This window comes from Xenopus laevis, chromosome 7S, assembly GCF_017654675.1.
Source record: "Xenopus laevis strain J_2021 chromosome 7S, Xenopus_laevis_v10.1, whole genome shotgun sequence".
In the NCBI taxonomy this organism is placed as follows: domain Eukaryota; kingdom Metazoa; phylum Chordata; class Amphibia; order Anura; family Pipidae; genus Xenopus; species Xenopus laevis.
Window position 1 is genome coordinate 89,073,868 of NC_054384.1, and position 20,908 is coordinate 89,094,775.

Consider the following 20,908-nt stretch of genomic DNA (forward strand, 5'->3'; position numbering starts at 1 on the left):
TAATCGTAATGAAATGCACCTATCACTGCATTATAAAGCTAAATAATAAACCACAGAGGAAATGTGGGAATAAGGAAGCTTTTAATCAATACAGAATATTTCCAGCATTTAAGAATATGCATTAAGGGGCAGACTTAACAAGGGTCATAAATTCGAATTTTCAGTTTCAAAATTCACACATTCGAATTTTAATCCCCCTATTCGAATGTGAGATTTATCAGACCTTTACCATGGAAACAGTCCTAATTCGAATATTCGCCACCTAAAACCTGTCAAATTTATGTACAAGTCAATGGCAGAGGTCTGCTGAGCCATTTGGAGATATTAATAGCCATCCTGATATTTGAGGTTTTTTTTTTGTTTTATTTTCAGGAGAAAAATTTGATTCAAATACGGTTTGAATTTTCAGGTCCGAATATTATTTTTTTTTAAATAACATCCCAGTCGAACTGTATATTCAAATTTTAAAAGATTCACATGAATTCGAAATTCAACCTTTGATCAATGAGCCTCAAAGTGTAACATAAAAAAATACTGGTCAAATTATATAAATTAGAAGCAGTGTTCTGCAATTAGTCATTGTGCTTTGGCAGATATGAGATACTCAAATCATCACCATATAAGACTGTTCCATATACACAACAAATACACACATTTTGGCAATAAAGTGCATTACACAAATCAGCTGAAAGTAAACCATGCCGATTCCAAAGGTGGAATACAATTTAGCTTTCTTAGACATTACAAGGAGAGTAAGAAATTACAAATTTCTTTAATGGTCCGAGGGCCACTGAATTCCTATATCCGACAACTTTCAATATACTTCCAAAAGTATATATCACTTATATGGCAATATAACACTAAGGGGGTTATTTACTAAACTCCAAATGCAAAAATCACGGAAATGTAGTGATTTTTTTTTTTTTTATGAAATTGGACTTTTAAAAAAAATCACGAATTTTTTGCAATTTATTAAACCCTGAGGATGGAAAAGTCCGAATCTGAAAATCCGGCATCTCAGACCTGTCGAGGTTGCATTTAAGTCAATGGGAAAAGTCCTAATGATTTTTTGATGTGCGCTGGGTTTCGTGCAATATCCCAAAGTCTTTGGGTGAAAATTCTGAAAAAAATAGTGAAAATCGTATGAAAAATCCGGAAAAAAAAAAACGTGATAATCAGATTTTTTCCTGCAAAGCAAATTTTCGGGAAAATGTAATAATAAATAAGCAGAGCAGATTTGATCGGAGTTTGTAGCAGAAAATATTCAGACTTTGATAAATAACCCCCCTTAGGAACAGAGCAGGTTATGGGAATGTTGCTTGATGTACTTTTGCTCAGACTCTCTTTCTGACAATGCTCATCACAGACTCTGTATTTTAAAGGGGTTGTTCACCTTTAAATTAACTTTTAGCATGAAGAGAGGAATATTCTGAGACAATTTGGGTTTCACTCTGTTTTTGAGTTATTTCGCCTCTTATTCAGCAGCTCTCCAGTTTTCAATTTCACCAATCTGGTTGCTAGGGTCCAAATTCCCCTAGCAACCATGCATTGCTTTGAATACGAAACTGGAATATGAATAGGAGAGGCCTGAATAGAAAGATGAGGAATAAAAAGTTGCAATAACTATACATTTGTAGCCTTTGATTTTAGATGAGGGTCACTGACAAAGCTGGAAAGTCAGAAGAAGAAGGCAAATAATTAAAAAAACATAATTAACTCAGAGCAAACCAGAAAGGGTTTTTTCGTACCCAAAGCTGAAGGCTGAATTTCTAAGCACCAAGGAAGTCCCTTGTTGTAATCGTAATGAAATGCACCTATCATCGCATTATAAAGCTAAATAATAAACCACAGAGGAAATGTGGGAATAAGGAAGCTTTTAATCAATACAGAATATTTCCAGCATTTAAGAATATGCATTAAGGGGCAGACTTAACAAGGGTCTTAATAAGTTCGAATTTTCAGTTTCAAAATTCACACATTCGAATTTTAATCCCCCTATTCGAATATGAGATTTATCAGACCTCGACCATGGAAACAGTCCTAATTCAAATATTCCCCACCTAAAACCTGTCAAATTTATGTACAAGTCAATGGCAGAGGTCTGCTGAGCCATTTGGAGATATTAATAGCCATCCTATTTGAGGTTTTTTGGTTTTTTTTTCGGGAGAAATTTGATTTTTCAAATTTTGGTCCGAATATTATTTTTTTTAAAGAACATCGCAGTCGAACTGTATATTCGAATTTTAAAAGATTCACATGAATTCGAAATTCGACCTTTGATCAATGAGCCTCAAAGTGTAACATAAAAAAATACTGGTCAAATAATATAAATTAGAAGCAGTGTTCTGCAATTAGTCATTGTGCTTTGGCAGATATGAGATACTCAAATCATCACCATATAAGACTGTTCCATATACACAACAAATACACACATTTTGGCAATAAAGTGCATTACACAAATCAGCTGAAAGTAAACCATGCCGATTCCAAAGGTGGAATACAATTTAGCTTTCTTAGACATTACAAGGAGAGTAAGAAATTACAAATTTCTTTAATGGTCCGAGGGCCACTGAATTCCTATATCCGACAACTTTCAATATACTTCCAAAAGTATATATCACTTATATGGCAATATAACACTAAGGGGGTTATTTACTAAACTCCAAATGCAAAAATCACGAAAAATTTGTAATTTTTTTTTTTTAAATTGGACTTTTAAAAAATCACTATTTTTTTGATATTTGTTAAACCCCGAGGATGGAAAAGTCAGAATCTGAAAATCCGGCATCTCAGACTTGTCGAGGTTGCATATAAATCAATGGGAGAAGTCCTAATGATTTTTTGATGTGCGCTGGGTTTCGTGCAATATCCCAAAGTCTTTGGGTGAAAATTCTGAAAAAAATCGTGAAAAACGGATGAAAAATCCGAAAAAAACCCCCGTGATAATCAGATTTTTTCCTGCAAAGCAAATATTCGGGAAAATGTAATAATAAATAAGTGTAAAAAAAACCCGAGCAGATTTGATCGGAGTTTGTAGCAGAAAATATTCAGACTTTGATAAATAACCCCCCTTAGGAACAGAGCAGGTTATGGGAATGTTGCTTGATGTACTTTTGCTCAGACTCTCTTTCTGACAATGCTCATCACAGACTCTCTATATTAAAGGGGTTGTTCACCTTAAATTAACTTTTAGTATGAAGAGAGGAATATTCCAAGACAATTTGGGTTTCACTCTGTTTTTGAGTTATTTCGCCTCTTATTCAGCAGCTCTCCAGTTTTCAATTTCAGCGATCTGGTTGCTAGGGTCCAAATTCCCCTAGCAACCCTGCACTGCTTTGAATACGAGACTGGAATATGAATAGGAGAGGCCTGAATAGAAAGATGAGGAATAAAAAGTTGCAATAACTATACATTTGTAGCCTTTTATTTTAGATGGGGGTCACTGACAAAGCTGGAAAGTCAGAAGAATGCAAATAATTTAAAAAAAAACATAAAAAATACATAATGACCACCAATTGAAAAGTTTTAGAAATGACCATTCTATAACATACTTTGGGGCCCATTTACTTATCTTGAGTGAAGGAATAGAGGAAAAATAGTTCAAATTTCGATTTGATTTTTTTTGGCTACTTCGACCTTCGACTTCCAATCGAACTTCGATTCAAACTAAAAATCTTTCCACTATTCAATAGTCGAAGTACTGTCTCTTTAAAAAATTCTTCGACCCCCTAGTTCGCCACCTAAAACCTACCGAGGTGCAATGTAAGCCTATGGGGAAAGTCCCCATAGGCTTCCTAACAATTTTATGATCGAAGGAATATCCTTCGATCGATGGATTAAAATCCTTCGCATCGTTCAATTCGAAGGATTCGAAGGAACGATTATTCCTTCGATCGTAGGAATAGCGGTAAATCCTGCGACTTCGATATTCGAAGTCGAAGGATTTTTACTTTGACGGATAAATATTGAGGGTTAATTAACCCTCAATATTCAACCCTAGGTATATGTGCCCCTAAAAGTTAACCTGAAGGTGAAGCACCCATTTAAGGGAGTAGGTTTGTATAATATAAGGGCACCTCACAAGTAACAGCAGAGCCACATCACCTGTACAAACACAAGGAGCCATTACAGAGGTTACAGTTCAGGCAGAAACAATGTTCTCTTGGCTTGTACACCATGAACATGACATGCAGAGAATAAACATTCCAGCTTGATGTGCAGCACACTCTGTTCCATTGCTGAAAACTAGTTGCAGATCAAAATCCAATTTTGCCTCTTGACATGGCATATCCTAGTTTGGCCTCATTGTTAATCAGAGACATTAGTCCCAAGTAAGTTTCGATCATCAGAGGGCGCTCCAGCACCAGCATCCCATTCGGTTTTCCTTGAACTGGATTTTGCTTGTGAGCTTTCTTCACGGCTTGAATCAATTGTGTCTTAAAGTCCTCCAGCTTTGAAATAGAAAAAAAAACATATATATATATATATGTTTGCATAAGCAAATTAGCACAAGGATGGGTTAAGAAGAACTGTGTGCGCAGTTCACGGAAAACAAACTTGCATGATGAAAAGTCACATTATTTTAAAGGGATACTGTCATGGGAAAATATGTTTTTACCAAAATGCATCAGTTAATAGTGCTGCTCCAGCAGAATTCTGCACTGAAATCCATTTCTCAAAAGAGCAAACAGATTTTTTTATATTTAATTTTGAACTCTGACATGGGGCTAGACATATTGTCAGTTTCCCAGGTGCCCCCAGTCACGTGACTTGTGCTCTGATAAACTTCAGTCACTCTTAACTGCTGTACTGCAAGTTGGAGTGATATCACCCCCCCCCCTCCAGCAGCTAAACAAAAGAACAACGGGAAGGTAACCAAATATCAGCTCCCTGGTAGATCTAAGAACAGCAATCAATAGTAAAATCCAGGTCCCACTTGCAAAACATTCAGATACATTGAGCAGAAGAAACAACAGCCTGCCAGAAAGCGGTTCTGAAGTGCTGGCTCTTACTAAAAGCACATGACCAGGCAAAATGACCTAAGATGGCACCTACACACCAATTTTACAACTAAAGAAAAATACACTTGTTGGTTCAGGAATGAAATTTTATATTGTAGTGTGAATTATTTGCAGTGTAAACAGTGTCATTTAGAAATACATCAAATAAATCAGGACAGAATCCCTTTAAGGATTCTGATTCGGTTCGGCCAGGCACTTGGATTTAGCCACATCCGAATCCTGCTGGCCGAATCCTGGATTTGGTGCATCCCTAATAATAATACTGTTAAAATTCCAAGTCTCTTTTTAAAGAGATCTATCAATTACCTTGCAGAGTGGCATGACCTTGTCATCTGCGTGTGCCATTGGATGTTCTATAAATGTAGCATAGGGCATATTGGTGGTCCAAGGATTCCATTTGTTTATGAAAGAAAAGCGCCGTGTACTCCACACAATACGAATTCCTATTCCTTCACGTCTGATATTAAAAGAAGGAAAAAAATATGTTTAAGAACATGCAATATAGCCAATGAATTAAGTAGCTCTGTATAAAAGGTTCAAAAACGGAATGATTCAACCAAACCGAAATATTGTAGTTAACAGTACATGTATTATTTGCCTTATTTTCAGAATATATAGTTGTGTTCAGAACAATAAGGTGTTTAGAAAAAGTGAATATCCTCAAAATCCTTAGAATAGCTTTTATTTCCATACACTCATTCCACAATTCTTCTGCACTTCTTGGTTTTGCCTCAGAAATAGCATTTTTGATGTCACCCCACAAGTTTTTTTATTGGATTAAGGTCCAGGGATTGCACGGGCTACTTCATAACATCAATCTTGTTGGTCAGGAACCAAGATGTTGCTCATTTACTGGTGTAGAAAATAAAGTGCTAGAATCCTCAAAAATTCATTGAGGAGGGGGATTTAACAGAAAGAATAAAATATAGTATAGTATTTTTTAAAAAAAAATTTTTGTTTTTTTTAAAAAAATTGTTAACACCCACCGTGATTAATAACAGTGATAATAGTGTTCTTTTATTTAACTTAGAAGAAGAGAGCCCAAAAAAGTGAAAGTTGTGAAATTATAGATGAAAAATAACAAAAAAAGAATAAAAAATAAAAAAATTAAATTAAAAAATTAAAAAGAGTGAAAAAGTGAATAGTTCAGTGAATTAATAGATACCAACGATTTCTCTCCAAGTGATAGTGAATGCAGTATTATTCGTTACTTAAAACACATTCAATTGTGCAGTAGGTGAATATTAATGTGATTAAAGAATATTTAGTGTGGGTTCAACTTCCCCTTAGATTTTTCTCGTTTAAGATCCACACTCTATGGATTAGAGGAAAGGTAACATAGAATACTTTGCCACAATTCCGGTACAACCGGTTGTGCAGCTCACTCACCAAATGTGAGTTAAGGGAGAGCGTCTGATAGGTCCTGTTCGCGCTGTTTCCACTCTTTTTCTGCTATCCAGGTTGTTGTAAGAGGGATAAAAATAGAGAGGGGCATGTGCAGGGATCACTTTAAAACAGTTTATTAGAATAAAAATACACTCACAAACACGATCGGTAAAACTGCAAAAGGATTGGTAAAAGTCCCGCGAAAGTCGCTGTGTCTCCTTGGCGTCCCTCGGAAGATACAGACGTCTCTCTGGATCGGGTACTCCTGCAAAAGGTTAGCGTGGTCCTTTTCGCTTACGCGTTTCGCCTGGCTGGCTTCTTCCTGAGCGATGACGTCCACATACTTTCTTACCCCTTTATTCTCTGTGCGCTCTCAACCAAACTTACAACAACTTTATTTACAAGTGTTCCAGTGCATTTAGGCACTGTTCTTTATACAGCTAGTGCGTATCATAACTTCAAAAAAATCCTGCCCTATTGTTTCTACACCCAGAAGGGATTTAGTGCACCTTTGTGAGTGTATTTTTATTCTATTAAACTGTTTTAAAGTGATCCCTGCACATGCCCCTCTCTATTTTTATCCCTCTTACAACAACCTGGATAGCAGAAAAAGAGTGGAAACAGCGCGAACAGGACCTATCAGACGCTCTCCCTTAACTCACATTTGGTGAGTGAGCTGCACAACCGGTTGTACCGGAATTGTGGCAAAGTATTCTATGTTACCTTTCCTCTAATCCATAGAGTGTGGATCTTAAACGAGAAAAATCTAAGGGGAAGTTGAACCCACACTAAATATTCTTTAATCACATTAATATTCACCTACTGCACAATTGAATGTGTTTTAAGTAACGAATAATACTGCATTCACTATCACTTGGAGAGAAATCGTTGGTATCTATTAATTCACTGAACTATTCACTTTTTCACTCTTTTTAATTTTTTAATTTTATTTTTTTATTTTTTATTTTTTATTCTTTTTTTGTTATTTTTCATCTATAATTTCACAACTTTCACTTTTTTGGGCTCTCTTCTTCTAAGTTAAATAAAAGAACACTATTATCACTGTTATTAATCACGGTGGGTGTTAACAATTTTTTTAAAAAAAACAAAAATTTTTTTTTAAAAAATACTATACTATATTTTATTCTTTCTGTTAAATCCCCCTCCTCAATGAATTTTTGAGGATTCTAGCACTTTATTTTCTGTACTTGGAGATCGTCTCAAACAGGTGGAGGAGGACCTGCAAGTGCTGAACTGTGGGGAAACCAAAGTTTGTCCTTGGATACAACCTGATATATTTTCATTTACTGGTGTGTTTGGGGTCATTTTCTTGTTGAAACCCCTATTTCAAGGACATTTCCTCTTTGGCATAAGGCAACATGATCTCTTCAAGTATTTTGATGTATTTAAACTGATCCATGATCCGTGTAGTGATGAGCAGATTTTTCGCCAGGCTTGGATTTGTGGCAAAATTCCACACTTCACCACCTGCGAATTATTTCGCAAAAGTGGGCCAAAAATTCGCCATGCAAAATTTTGGCTCTACAAAAAAGTCTGCGAGACGAAATTGTTGCTGAGACAAAAAAGTCGCGATAAGAAAAAACTCCCATTGAATTCAATGCATTTGGACTGAGGAAAATAATCGCAGAAGCAAATAATTGTCACGTGTAAAAAATAATTTTGACGCCCATTGCAAATTTTTTGACGAAATAAAACGGGACAGATTCACTCATCACCACTCGTATGTGATAAATAGGCCCAACACCATAGTATGAGAAACATCCCCATATCATGATGCTTGTGCCACCATGTTTCTCTGTCTTCACTCTGTACTGTGACTTGAATTCAGTGTTTGGGGGTCGTCTCACAAACTGTGGCCCCTAGACCCAAAAAGAACAATCTTGCTTTCATCAGTCCACAGTGATGTCGACAATGTGTTCTTTGGCAAAATGTAAGCTCTTCGGCACGTCTTTTTTTCAACAATGGGACTTTTCAGGGCTTCTTACAGATAACTTGGCTTCACATAGGCGTCTTCTAATTGTAACAGTATCACAGGTACATTTATACCTTCTTTGATCTTCCTTGAGCTAATCATTGTCTTTGCCATTTTGGCTATTCTTCTATCCATTCCAATGGTAGTTTTCCATTCTCTTCCGTCTTTCAGGTTTTAGTTGCTATTTTAAAGCATTTGAGATAATTTTAGCTCAGCAGCCATCATTTTTTGTTTATAGGTTTTCCCCTCTCCAATCAACTTTTTAATCAAAGTACGCTGTTCTTCTGAACAATGTCTGGAATGACCCATTCTACTCAGAGAGAAATGCACTATATCCAGCAGCACAACATTTGCTCCTTCCTTCCTTAAATAAGGACCGGAATTGACACCTGTTTTTCACAGAATGAACAATCTCACTAATTGAACTCCACACTGTTCACCAACTGAACTCTCCCTTATAGGGGGGCTCCTTTTGCCTAGACGATGTATTAGAGCTCACTCTATTAAAATTACCAGAAATCCAGTCTCTCTACATGCAGAATTTGTGCTAATGGCAGTTATTTTGTTAGATTTTGTTTGTACTGGAATCAGTAATTTGAATGAGCTCTAATTCATCTGTTAGGAAAGGAAGCCCCCCATAAGATTTATTGGATCATTCATCGGACACCCAACTCCTGCATGAAGACAGAATGAAGAGAAACAGATGCTCAGAGAGGGATAGTGAAGATAAACTTGATTATTTCAAAAACGATGCAGAATATTTAATTGATTCTATTTACAAAGTTTCATATTTCAGTATGATGAAGCTTATAATAAATTTTCATTTTCGTGATTGTTCCTCTTTAAAAGCCAAGTAAGCCTAAAAATTAGCGAGTGAGCTCAAAATGTATATTGTGCTGCGTAAGTGAGCTAAGCGTGTAGCTCATAGCAGTACTGCTGTAAACAATTAACTGATGTACACAACAACATTATGGTACATACCTGTTTAGAGACCTCGGAGGAAACTCGAATTCTCCTATGGAGATGGTGTCGACAGCATTGAGAGCTACTCTGATGACTTGCTGGCACTCGAGGCAGATGAAGTCATATTTACAGATTAATAGCGTTCGCTCAGTAATAAGAACCAGGCGTTCCTTTTCATTGTTCCAGTGATCAACTCTACAAAAACAGAGCAAAATAGAAATATTTTTAGGTAAAGTAGCTCATGTCTCTGAACAACAAAAAGATCAAAGTGGTAACATATTAAGTGCAATGATATTGATGGAGATTAGTTGCCCGCAATTAATCTCCTCTTCTGATGGCCACTTTATCCCCAGCGGGGAATATTTTGGAGGAGAATATGTAAATCACCAGCGGTAAAACATCACAGACCTCAGTTGCTGAAACTTTTATCTGGTTCTACAGAGCTTATCTCTACGTGTGACACTTGCTTTCAGAAAGGCTGTCCAATTGGAGGTCCCCAGGCCACATGCGCCCCCCCATCCTTTTAAAACAACCCTGCCGTTAAACACAAGGTATAATAAATAACTGGACCACAACATTTAAAAAGCTGAACAGCACTGGAATGCTGCATAGAAAGCTAACACTTCAACATATCTTGCACGTCCTTAAAGGAGAAACAAACCTGTAAAATAAAAAACCCTTACCCCCCTACCCTTTGTAGACCCACCTCCCTCCTCCCCCCCAGCCTAGGTGGTAGCTGGGACAAATGCCTCTAACTTTTTACTTTCCCCTCGGTGCAGATTCAGTCCCCTGCAGTTCATGGCACCCATCCTCTTTTCTTTGTTAAACTTCGGAAACCGACCTTCGTTTTCGCCGCATGCGCAGTTCGAGTAGTTTTCCGGTCCCGGAGAACTGTGAATGTGGTGAAAGTCACTAAAATTTCTGAAATATTTTGTGACTTTCACCGCATGCACAGTTGTCCGGGACTGGAAAACTACTCCAACTGCTAACGCGTTGAAAACTAAGGTTTAATGAAGAAAAGAAGATGACTGGGGGACAGAATCTGCACCAAGGGGTAAGTAAAAAGTTAGGGGCATTTGCCCCGGGTACCACCTAGGCAGGGGGGGAGGAGGGAGGGGGTCTACAAAGGGTAGGGGGGTAGGGGTTTTTTAAGTTACAGGTTTGTTTCTCCTTGAAAAGCATTGGAATCTGAGACATTTTATTGGCCTAGAGGTATATAATACAGGAGAATGCATACAATGTTTATTAAGCAAAGATATGTGAAAAGGTGCAATTCTTAGACTTCCTGGCTTCTGACTCCACTTGCCCACAGTTGACATTAAACTTAGTATGATGTAGAGAGTGATATTCTGAGACAATTTGCAATGGTTTTAGTTTTTTTATTAGTTAAGGTTTTTGAGTAATTTAGCTTTTTATCCACCAGTTCTTCATTTTGCATTTTAAAAGGAGAATTCAACCCTTTAATAAGAAAAATCGTACCTGTACATGTAGACCCCCTCCGTTCTCCCCCCAGCCTACCTGCCCACCCAAACAAATGCCCCTTACTTTATACTTACCCCTCGGTGCAGATTCAGGCATCAGAGTTCCACGCATCCATCTTCTGGGTCAAACTGCAAAATTGCTCCAACTATGCATGCACCATCATACTGATCTCCCACTCAACTTACCGAAGACCTGGAAGATGGCTGTGTAGAACTCCGATGCCTGAATCTGCGCAGAGGGGGAGATTAGCATGATGGGGTAAGTATAAAGTATGGGGCATTTCCCGGAGGGGGGGGCAGTTAGGCTGGGGGCAGGAGGGTCTTTTTTAATAAAGGGTTGAATTCTCCTTTAAGCATTCTGGTAGCTAGGGACCAAATTACCCTAGCAACCATGCACCTATGTGAATAAGAGACTGCAATATGAATAGGAGAGGCCTAAATAGAAAGAAGAGTAATAAAAAGTAGCAATAACAATACATTTGTAGCCTTACCAAGCATTTGTTTTTTAGATGGGGTCAGTGACCCATATTTGAAAGTTGGAAAGAGTCATAAGAAGGCAAATAATTAAACTATAAAAAAGAAAACATGGACCAACTGAAAGTTGCTTAGAATTAGCCTTTCTATAACATTCAAAAGCTGCAAAAAGTCAGAAGAAAAAGGCAAATAACTATAGAACTATAAAAAAAAATAGATAATGAAGACCAATTAAAAAGTTGCTTAGAATTGGCCATTCTATAACATACTAAAAGTTACCTTAAAGTCAAACCCCCTCCTTTAAGAAAAATAAAAGGAAGATTTATAGATTACTGCTTCGCCATTTCCATCAGAGAGCAGCAGAGTGTGCAATGGGAGCAGTGTTATGGATTAATACGAAAAAGCAGAATACTTTTGCTTGGGATCTTTCGACACCACCTATAACAGAATAACATTAACATAATATCCAATAACATACAGATGTCCATATAACCACGTTAAAAGCATAGCAGCCATATCTAAATATGGTTTTAGAATAAGCTTGTCCTAAAAAATGTAGAACTACAATAACGCTTGTGCAGTAACCCAAAAGTCACATTTTTTTCTTTTACATTTCCCTCTTATGCATTACTACTAAACACCAGGTTATAAAGTTATGCTGATGTAACATGTTGTTTCTCTAAGTTTAATGAAACTTTGTATTACCGCACACCTCCTTCCACTTTTTCTGCGTAGTGGTGCTGGTCCACCGTTGACCTTGCCTGGTCACCTTAATGCTTTGTATTCTCGAAAAACGGTCCGCACACACCAATGTTGCAGTCGGGGATAGTGCCCCTTTTATTAATGCCACCAACAATAAATATTCAACGTTTTCGGGGGGATCCTGAAGAAGGGAGGCTGTGTCCCCCCGAAACGTTGAATATTTATTGTTGGTGGCATTAATAAAAGGGGCACTATCCCCGACTGCAACATTGGTGTGTGCGGACCGTTTTTCGAGTTTCTCTAAGTTTCTCATTTGGAGGATTTAATTACCAGTTATGAGACTTAACAGTTTTTCATTTAGTTTTCTCTTCATTTGCATTTTATCCTGCTCAAGAAATGAAGAAGGTTACAGTCCCTGCTTTATCCAGAGAGGAATATAATTTTACCCTTGTAGAGATAGGTCATGCCATCTCCACTCAGCTTGGGGTGGAACTTACTCTGTAAGCAGCCAAACACTCTGAATCTCTCCGTCCTCTGTTGGCAGCACAACCATGCGAATATCATTTACTGCTTGTTCAAGATTTCCAGGCTGAAATGGAAATAAAATAATGGTATGCTTGTAAACAAATCTGAAATCTATAAGAAAAACATAGTGGGCGAGTAGCTTTACCTTCTTGTGGAACCAAGCTCAGTCTGTAGGCTCTACTGGGTCACATTATGCCTGATAAAGGAGTTATGTTGTAGCAAATAATAGAACTATATACAGTTCAAGGGGTTGTTCACCTTTCAATTAACTTTTAGTATGATGTAGAGAATGATATTTTTAGACAATTTGTAATTGGTTTTCATTTTTTAATATTTGTAGTTTTTGAGTTATTTAGCCTTATATTCAGCAGCTCTTCAGTTTGCAATTTCAGCAGTCTGGTTGCTAGGGACCAAATTACACTAGTAACCATGCATTAATATGTATAGGAGAGACCTGAATAGAAAGAGGAGTAATAAAAATAGCAATAAACAATACGTTAGTAGTCTTACAGAGCATTTGTTTTTAGATGGGGAGTGACCCCCTTTTAAAAACTGTAGAGAGTCACAAGAATAAGGATTCAAAAACTGTAAAAAACTTAAAAATGAAGACCATTTGAAAAGATGTATTAGATTTAGCCATTATATAACATACTAAAAGTTAACCAACCCTTTTATTAGCCATACCATGCTGGATGGGTGTATATACCAGCTTTCACTTCAGTTGGACCCTATTATTAAAGGAATTGTTCAGTATAAAAGTAAAAAATGGGTAAATAGATAGGCTGTGCAAAATAACATTTCTTTTCAATATAGTTAGTTAACCAAAAATGTAATATATAAAGGCTGGAGTGACTGGATGTGTAACATAATAGCCAGAACACTACTTCCTGCTTTGCAGCTCTCTTGGTTTCTACTGATTGGTTACCAGGCAGTAACCAATCAGTGACTTGAGAGGAGGCCACATGGGTCATATCTGGTGCTTTTGAACAGTGTGGGGCCTACCCAAAAATCTTATACCAGGGGCCCACCAAAAGACCTTAGATCAGGGGCCACTCAGAACTATTATAATTCCACTCCTCACGCAACCTTTATTCTGCTAGTCTCTTTTCTTTACATGCTATAATCTATTATTCCATCTATTTAGACTCTTTGTTCTCATAGAAATATGGAATGGCCATGAAATAGGCCAAATGTTTAGAAGCAGGAGGGTCACTGACACCTGGGCCCACCGGGAGTTTTCCTGGTATCCCAGTGGGCCAGTACGACCCTGCTTTTGAATCTGAACTGATTGCTGAGGATCAATTGCAAACTCATTGAACAGTTATGTCCCATGTGGCCTTCAAGTCACTGACTAACTCAGAGTTAGAGAGCTGAAAAGCAGGAAGTAGTGTTCTAGCGATTATGTTACACATCCAGTCACTCCAGCCTTTATACATTACATTTTTGGCTAACTAACTATATTAGAAACATGTCCCTGTTTTACACAGTTTGTTTACCCAGTTGTTATTTTTACGCTGAACTGTTCCTTTAAAGACTGATCCATCTACAACAAACAAAGGAGGGGTGTTACCCTTATAGATTGAGCTAATTTTCATGGGAAAACTGGAGCTGTCTTAAATAAGAGCAAACACAACTCACACTCATCCTTCCCCCAAGGGGCTCAAACATATGCCCCTCTGTTTCATCCTAAAACTGTCTCTAAAAAAAAAAAGCCACAGTCCAGTGCTCACATACTGAGGCAACGCAGAGAGGATGCTGGGAAATACACAACGGAAGTACAGTAGTAACTAAGGATAAAAAAAAAAAGACATCCGGGAAGCTTAATGTTTTGCCCCAGTAAATACCACCTATCATGAAGGGATGCTGGGAATAATATAACCAGCACTATTGTGAATGTCTCACCCGGAATACGAAGTACTCTTTGATTCTGGCCTGATGTGTGGGGTTGTGCACAGTGAGGGAGCGCAGAGACTGCACGGGATAATTCGACGCGGTCCCGTAGGCGCCTCTCTCCGGGCTCAGCTGGACTTCAGCGACTACAGGAGTGGCTGCCGGGCTGGTCTCGGAGTCATTGAGCTGCAGCATGACAGCAAGCGAGTCAGCCAAAACAAGCCGGCAGACTGTATACTTCCGCCCAGCGTCATATCCGGCCTGGAGCTAGTGTCACGTGCCACACGCGGTCAGTAGGTTTAATCGGGATTCCCGGGTGCTGAGGGGAAGTTAGAAGCCGCGGAGCTGTGTGTGCGGCCCTTTATTTCAACTCCTACATGAACATGCGACTTGTATGAATAAGCAGACGCCAGTTCCTTGGTACAACGCGTATAAAGCCAAGTATTTCTCAATTGAAAACATCATTTATTCGCTCCTTTGAAAATGATCGCGAACCGGGATAAGCTTGTGGTATTTAAAGGAGACATTTTTGTGTAAAATAAGTTAGAACGTACTGGTGCGTTATATTTATTTAGATTTCATTTAGAAAAGTCATGTTTCAGGCTGATTTATTGAATATTTCTGCAAAACCCCTAATTATCCCTTCCACTTCCTGTTGCCTGAATTCCCAGGCTGTGGAGGGACTGTAGGTCAAGAACCAATCAGCAACTAGCAGGACCTGATAGGGAACTGAAGCTTGTCTTTGCTGGTGTGACTGTAGTACAACTGCCATATAGAGAGCCTATGGGTTGTGGCTCCTGAGAATCACAGATACAAACCCTAGTTTAAATGCAGGCCAGTTCAGGTGCTTGTGTGACTGCAGGGCTGTGATTGGCTGTCCCCCGCCTACTGTGCTTCTGGCAGGAACCGTTAGGACACACCCACCCCTCATTTGGGAAAGAGACCATCTATAGGGAGCTCCGAAAAAGGGGCTTTTTTTAAAGGTAATAATAATTTTTATCACCATGTAAATGCAACACCATATATTACTCATAATTGCCTACAAAATTAGGATTTCTTCATTTATCCTGTATGTCTCCTTTAAAAATAAATATCTCATATGGCTAATCTACACAGAGAGCAGGCTCTCCATTCAAATGATACTGGCACCAAATGTATTGTAGCAATTCACCAATTGTATCACTAGTCACAGGACTTATACCATGCCCGTCCAGCCAGCGGGGTCCTTTTATAGACCGACGATGACATCACAAAAGGGGTGGGGCGAGCCGGCATATGAAGGTGCCCGCTAGAAGCAGTGCGCGGTCAACCCGCACATCACTAGTCTGCCAGTATCTTTCCACTATAAACTATACAGTTTTATCCAGCCAATCAGTAAAGATAAACCTGCTTTGACTCCTGCCCTCTTTCTAATGGTATGTGTGAAAAACTGTAAATTCTTACAGGAAATAAGAATTTTTTGCCTCAAATTTCTCAATTTCTTGCCTTGTTAAATGGGTGGTTTACCTTTAAGTATTCTATAGAATGGCCAATCCTAAGCAACTTTTCAGTGCTTATTTTTCATAGTTTTTGAATTATTTGCCTTATTCTTCTGACTGTTTCCAGATTTCAAATGGGGGTCACTGACCCCTTCTAAAAACAAATGCTCTGTAAAGCTACAAATGCATTGTTATTGCTGCTTTTTATTACTTGTCTTTCTATTTTGGCCTCTCCTGTTCATATTTCAGTCCCTTATATAAATCAATGAATGGTTGCTAGGGTAATTTGAACTCTAGCAACTAGAGTGCTAAAATTGCTAACTGGAGAGCTGCTGATTAAAAAAAAAATTCAAAAACCACAAATAATAAAAAATGGAAACCAATTGCAAATTGTCTCAGACTATAACTCTACATCATACTAAAAGTTAACTCAAAGGTGAAAAACCCCTTTAAGGCTACTATCTGTGGTTGGGGTTGTATTTTACTTGCCTGGTCAGTAAAATTATCCCTAATGCCAACGTTTTTAATAGGGAAAAAAAGACAAGAAGGCTGGTATTTTGTTCCCCATAAAGCTGGCGACCCTACATGCGCTGGATGTTTCATGCATTCCACAGAAGAAAGGCAAAGTGAGCAAGTTTGTACTCACTGGGGTGTAGGCACACTGGGCTGCGTTTCTTACACTATGGTGGAATGTTCGAAAGTTCCACTGCAGGTGAAATCACTTGTCTGTAGGAGCCCTAAGGGTATAAGGTAGGGTTTAGGGAGGTAATTACTCAAGTACTGAGGTCTCCCTTCTACATTTAAGGCTCTAACAGAAGAGCGTTTGAAACTGCGCTCCCCTGCGTTCCGTTTTTATGCATTCAGCCGCAGGGGAGCGCAGGAGTAGACGCATTGTTTTTTTCAATGGGGCTGCCTACACGCGCCTGTGTGAGTACAGCCCCATTGAAAAAAACTGAATGCGTCTACTCCTGCGCTCCCCTGCGGCTGAATGCATAAAAACGGAACGCAGGGGAGCGCAGTTTCAAACGCTCTTCTGTTAGAGCCTTAAATGTAGAAGGGAGACCTCAGTACTTGAGTAATTACCTCCCTAAACCCTACCTTATACCCATGCATCATTTTCCCTCTCTATCCTTTGCCTTTTATCCTATTCTCGTTTTTACCTAGGTGGATTATATAATCATTTCCTTTATCTGATATGTGAAGCTCATAGTTGAATAATGTGAATGTTACACAAATATATTTGCCTTGAATCCTTCAAAAAGTTTTAAAACAAATATTGAAAAGAAAATGTATTTCATGCTGTTCCTAAGACCCGATATCCTGGGGGTGGCACTTTTTTGTTTGGGGCTTCAGACTCATATATGTCTAGACCTGTGTCATTTGCTGCTTAAAGGAACAGTTCAGTGTAAAAATAAAAAATGGGTAAATAGATAGGCAGTGCAAAATAAAAAAATGTTTCTAATATAGTTAGTCAAAAATGTAATGTATAAAGTCTGTAGTGATGGGATGTCTTATATAACAGAACAGAACACTACTTCCTGCTTTGCAGCTCTCTAACTGTGAGTTAGTGTGCGACTTTAAGGGTGGCCACTTGGGACGTAACTGTTTAGTGAGTTTGTAATTGATCCTTAGCATGTAGCTCAGATTCAAAAGCAATAGTTATGGCCCATGTGGCCCCACCTCAAGTCACTGATTGGTTACTGTCTGGTAACCAATCGGTGGAAACTAAGAGAGCTGCAAAGCAGGAAGTAGTGTTCTGGCTATTATGTTATACATCCAGTCACTCCAGCCTTTACAGATTAGATTTTGGTCTAATTAACTAATGGAAAACATTTTTTATTGTGCACAGCCTATCTATTTACCCAGTTTTTATTTTTATACTGAACAATTCATTTAATGAGCCAGTTAAGATTTTTGCGAGGTCTGAAAATAGTGGGACCTGGAGGTGCCACCAAAATATTCAGTTAACCCTGCAGCTTCTGACACAGCAGCTCCTCATATTTGCTGGGCCTATAGCCAAATATTAGCAGTACAAAACTGCTAATATCCAAAACAACTGGAAAAAAATGCAAAAGCTAGAATAAAAGCACTCCAAGTTTAGTTTTTTTGAGGATTTTACCAAGGGTTTCTGAAACGCAGCAATGGGCTACAGATCCTGTATGTAGCCTGTCTGTGCTGCAAAGTTATAACTTGACTCATGTCTTGTATTGCTGAAGTAACACCGAAAAACCTCAACCAAACATATATTTTTAGTTTTCTTACCACACTGGACTTATCTGTGCTAATTGTTGTTACTGCATAAGCCCATAACTCTCCATTTACACATAGGAATGTCCAGTTTGTCATTAACCCTCTTTACATTAGAACCAACTTTAAAGGAAAAGCTTCAAAGTTTTAAGATCTCTTTCTAGATTGGACACGTGAATATGGTGATGGATTTCCATGTATGGTTGACTGTATTTTCGTGCATTTCTGACTTTTGAGAAAGTACTTAACCGCACAATAATTTTGGTTGGCATACACCCCATGGTCCTCAAAATAGAAGGAGTTTATGAGAAAGTGGGCCACTGTTTAATGTGCAAATGTTGACGGGAGCTAACCTGAACAGGAGGATAACCCTTGGGGAAAAAAAAGATTTAGCCTAGACGGCTTCTGAAAGAATCATGGGGTAATGAAATAAAAGTTGCTTCAGGTCTTTTATTACATTTCTGTCTCGGTTTACAGCACAGAGGCCTCGCATATACGAAATAAAAGGAATAGAGTACATTTTAAAGCATGATAAGCCTGGCAAATGGATAACAATTGAACTCGATACAATTCCACTTAAACTGTTATGAGCCCAGAAACACAACTAATGTTCAAGAAATAACAGCTTTTTGAAGCATGAACAGATAAGCCGTTATATCTCAATGTAAGAGCTTTAGCAGCAAAGCTGGAACCATTTATAAGATCATTTATAGGACTCACTCAATGAAGAAATAAGGCCAGCGCTGTAAGTTCACATACAAAGCATATTACTATACACTGCAACCAAAATCAGCAACATATCATAAGTGCCGTATCTTCCCAGTTTGTCTACCCGCAAGCTGGGTCACCGACCCGACTGTTGGATACATATTACACAGTCCGGAGCAATTGAGTCATGTTGGTCCATCTATGCCCAAGTTTTGCCAAAACCAGTCCGAGGATCGGAAAATATTCCCATCAGTCCTTTCTTATTTCCATCATAGGACAATATAACACCGACAACATTTAGCACTCATGACATAAAACAATATTATGATATCAATTGGTTTTTTAAGTTTTGCATTTCTGATTGCGATTGGGATACAATTTGAACATTTATTAAGAGTGCATCTCTATCCAGGCGCCTGTCCTTTCCACCTGCCATAGGTCAGCCTGCTCCCATCATCTCTCCATAACTTGTGCGTCTGAATGATGTGGGAGCCACCCCCCCCCTTTACACCCTCTAATGAGTACAGGCTAAAAAAGTTGAAAACCTGCCAAATTGCTGTTTTAGCCTATGGGGGACCTCCTAGAACTCATATGGCGTCAATTGGTGGACTTTGAAAAATCAAAGGGTTTTTTTGGAAAAGCTTTGGATCGAATACGATCGAACGTTTCGATTCGTACGTTTCGAATTCTTTCGAAAACGGACCTGTTCTATCGGAAACGGACCTATTCGGCCAAAAAACCCCTTCGATTTAATTTTGGTTGCTGCATGTAAAGTATTTTAAAGTCAGTTTAAAGGGCACCTGTTGGGCAAAAATTTTATCCCCAACCAAAGGTGCCGGCTAATACAGCCACCTCTCCGGTTGGGGGTAACAGTAGTTTTCATTTAAAAATTGCCCCCCCCCCGTGCTAGGACACTTGCACCGGAAGGGAGCTCGTTAACTAGTTACCCCGAACTGGAGTGGGGGCTCTATTAGCCTGCACCTTTGGTTGGGGATAACATTTTTGCCCAACAGGTGCCCTTTAAGGCTCAAGATCCTTTCATCTGTGTAGGCTTAATAAGGAAAGGGGTGCAGAATACTTATAGAGTAGAAACAGTGCTATGTGTTTGTAACATAGTATGTTTGGTTGAAAAAAGACACGTCCATCAAGTTCAACCTTACTTACCTAACTCTATATATAACGTGCCTGAGAGGAAGGCAAAAATTCCCATCTGAAGCCTTTGTGAATGGAAAAAACCTTACTGACTTCAAGATGGACCAGTCCCTGGATCAACTTGTACTATGTGCTATGATCAACTGTTAAATATTTATATGTACCCATATCACTGTTACATACCTATTTTACATAAATGTGCCGTATTGTGTTTAATGCTGCACAGTATTTTCTGTATCCAAAACAATAGCAATATCTTAGTAGGCATAAGCGAAATATTTTGCGAAGGAAAAAAACACCCATAGACTGTTGCACGGTTTTAAAAATGGTGCCCATTGATTTCAATGCGTTTGGCAACTTTTTTGCCATTTCGCACGTTTTGGCAAATCATAACGGGTCATATTTGCAGTGCTCTAGCTGTAAATCTGCAGCTAATAAGCAGCAAACAGCATGGCAGATAAGTGTCTTGTAAATGTTCTTGTAATACACTTAATATATTTTTACAGCAACTATATGCTATATTTTTTTAATAGATGGCTACTAGAGTTTAAAACACTTTTAGGGGGTTATTTATCCGAATTTATCTCAATAATTTCTGAAAAAAACTCCTACCAAATCCGCACAGGTTTTTTTGGCCTTATTTATTAATACACTTTCCTGAAAATTTTGTTTGCGGGAAAAAATATTTCATCCGATTTTCACGTTTTTTTTTTTGATTTTTCACCCGTAAATTCAGAATTTTGCCCGAAAACTCCGAAACTTCGGTGTATTGCCGAAAACCCAGTGCACATCAAAAAATCTTTGAGACATCTCCCATTGACTTATATGTAGGGATGGGTGAATTTTTTCGCCTTGTTTCCCGCAAAAATGACACCCATAGACTTGTGT

At 38.4% G+C, this 20,908-nt stretch overlaps 1 protein-coding gene across 1 annotated transcript; it reads right to left on the reverse strand.

Annotated features, from left to right (window-relative positions):
- Positions 1 to 4,130: 4,130 nt before the first annotated feature.
- tprg1l.S (tumor protein p63 regulated 1-like S homeolog) lies at positions 4,131 to 15,048 on the reverse strand. Its single transcript, XM_018228001.2, has 5 exons — positions 14,448 to 15,048; positions 12,518 to 12,609; positions 9,382 to 9,558; positions 5,328 to 5,478; positions 4,131 to 4,451 (listed from the first exon to the last, which is right to left on the reverse strand). Exons 1-5 carry the CDS (start codon positions 14,628 to 14,630, stop codon positions 4,257 to 4,259), a joined length of 798 nt encoding a protein of 265 aa, XP_018083490.1. The 5' UTR covers positions 14,631 to 15,048; the 3' UTR covers positions 4,131 to 4,256.
- Between the last annotated feature and the right edge of the window lie 5,860 nt (positions 15,049 to 20,908).

Coding starts and splice junctions, on each gene's coding strand:
- tprg1l.S (XM_018228001.2), bottom strand. CDS start 14,630: ATGCTGCAGCTCAATGACTCCGAGACCAGCCCGGCAGCCACTCCTGTA. Junction 12,610..14,447: donor AAGAGTACTTCGTATTCCGG/GTGAGACATTCA, acceptor TTTCCATTTCAG/CCTGGAAATCTTGAACAAGC. Junction 4,452..5,327: donor AGGTCATGCCACTCTGCAAG/GTAATTGATAGA, acceptor TCTATTTCAAAG/CTGGAGGACTTTAAGACACA.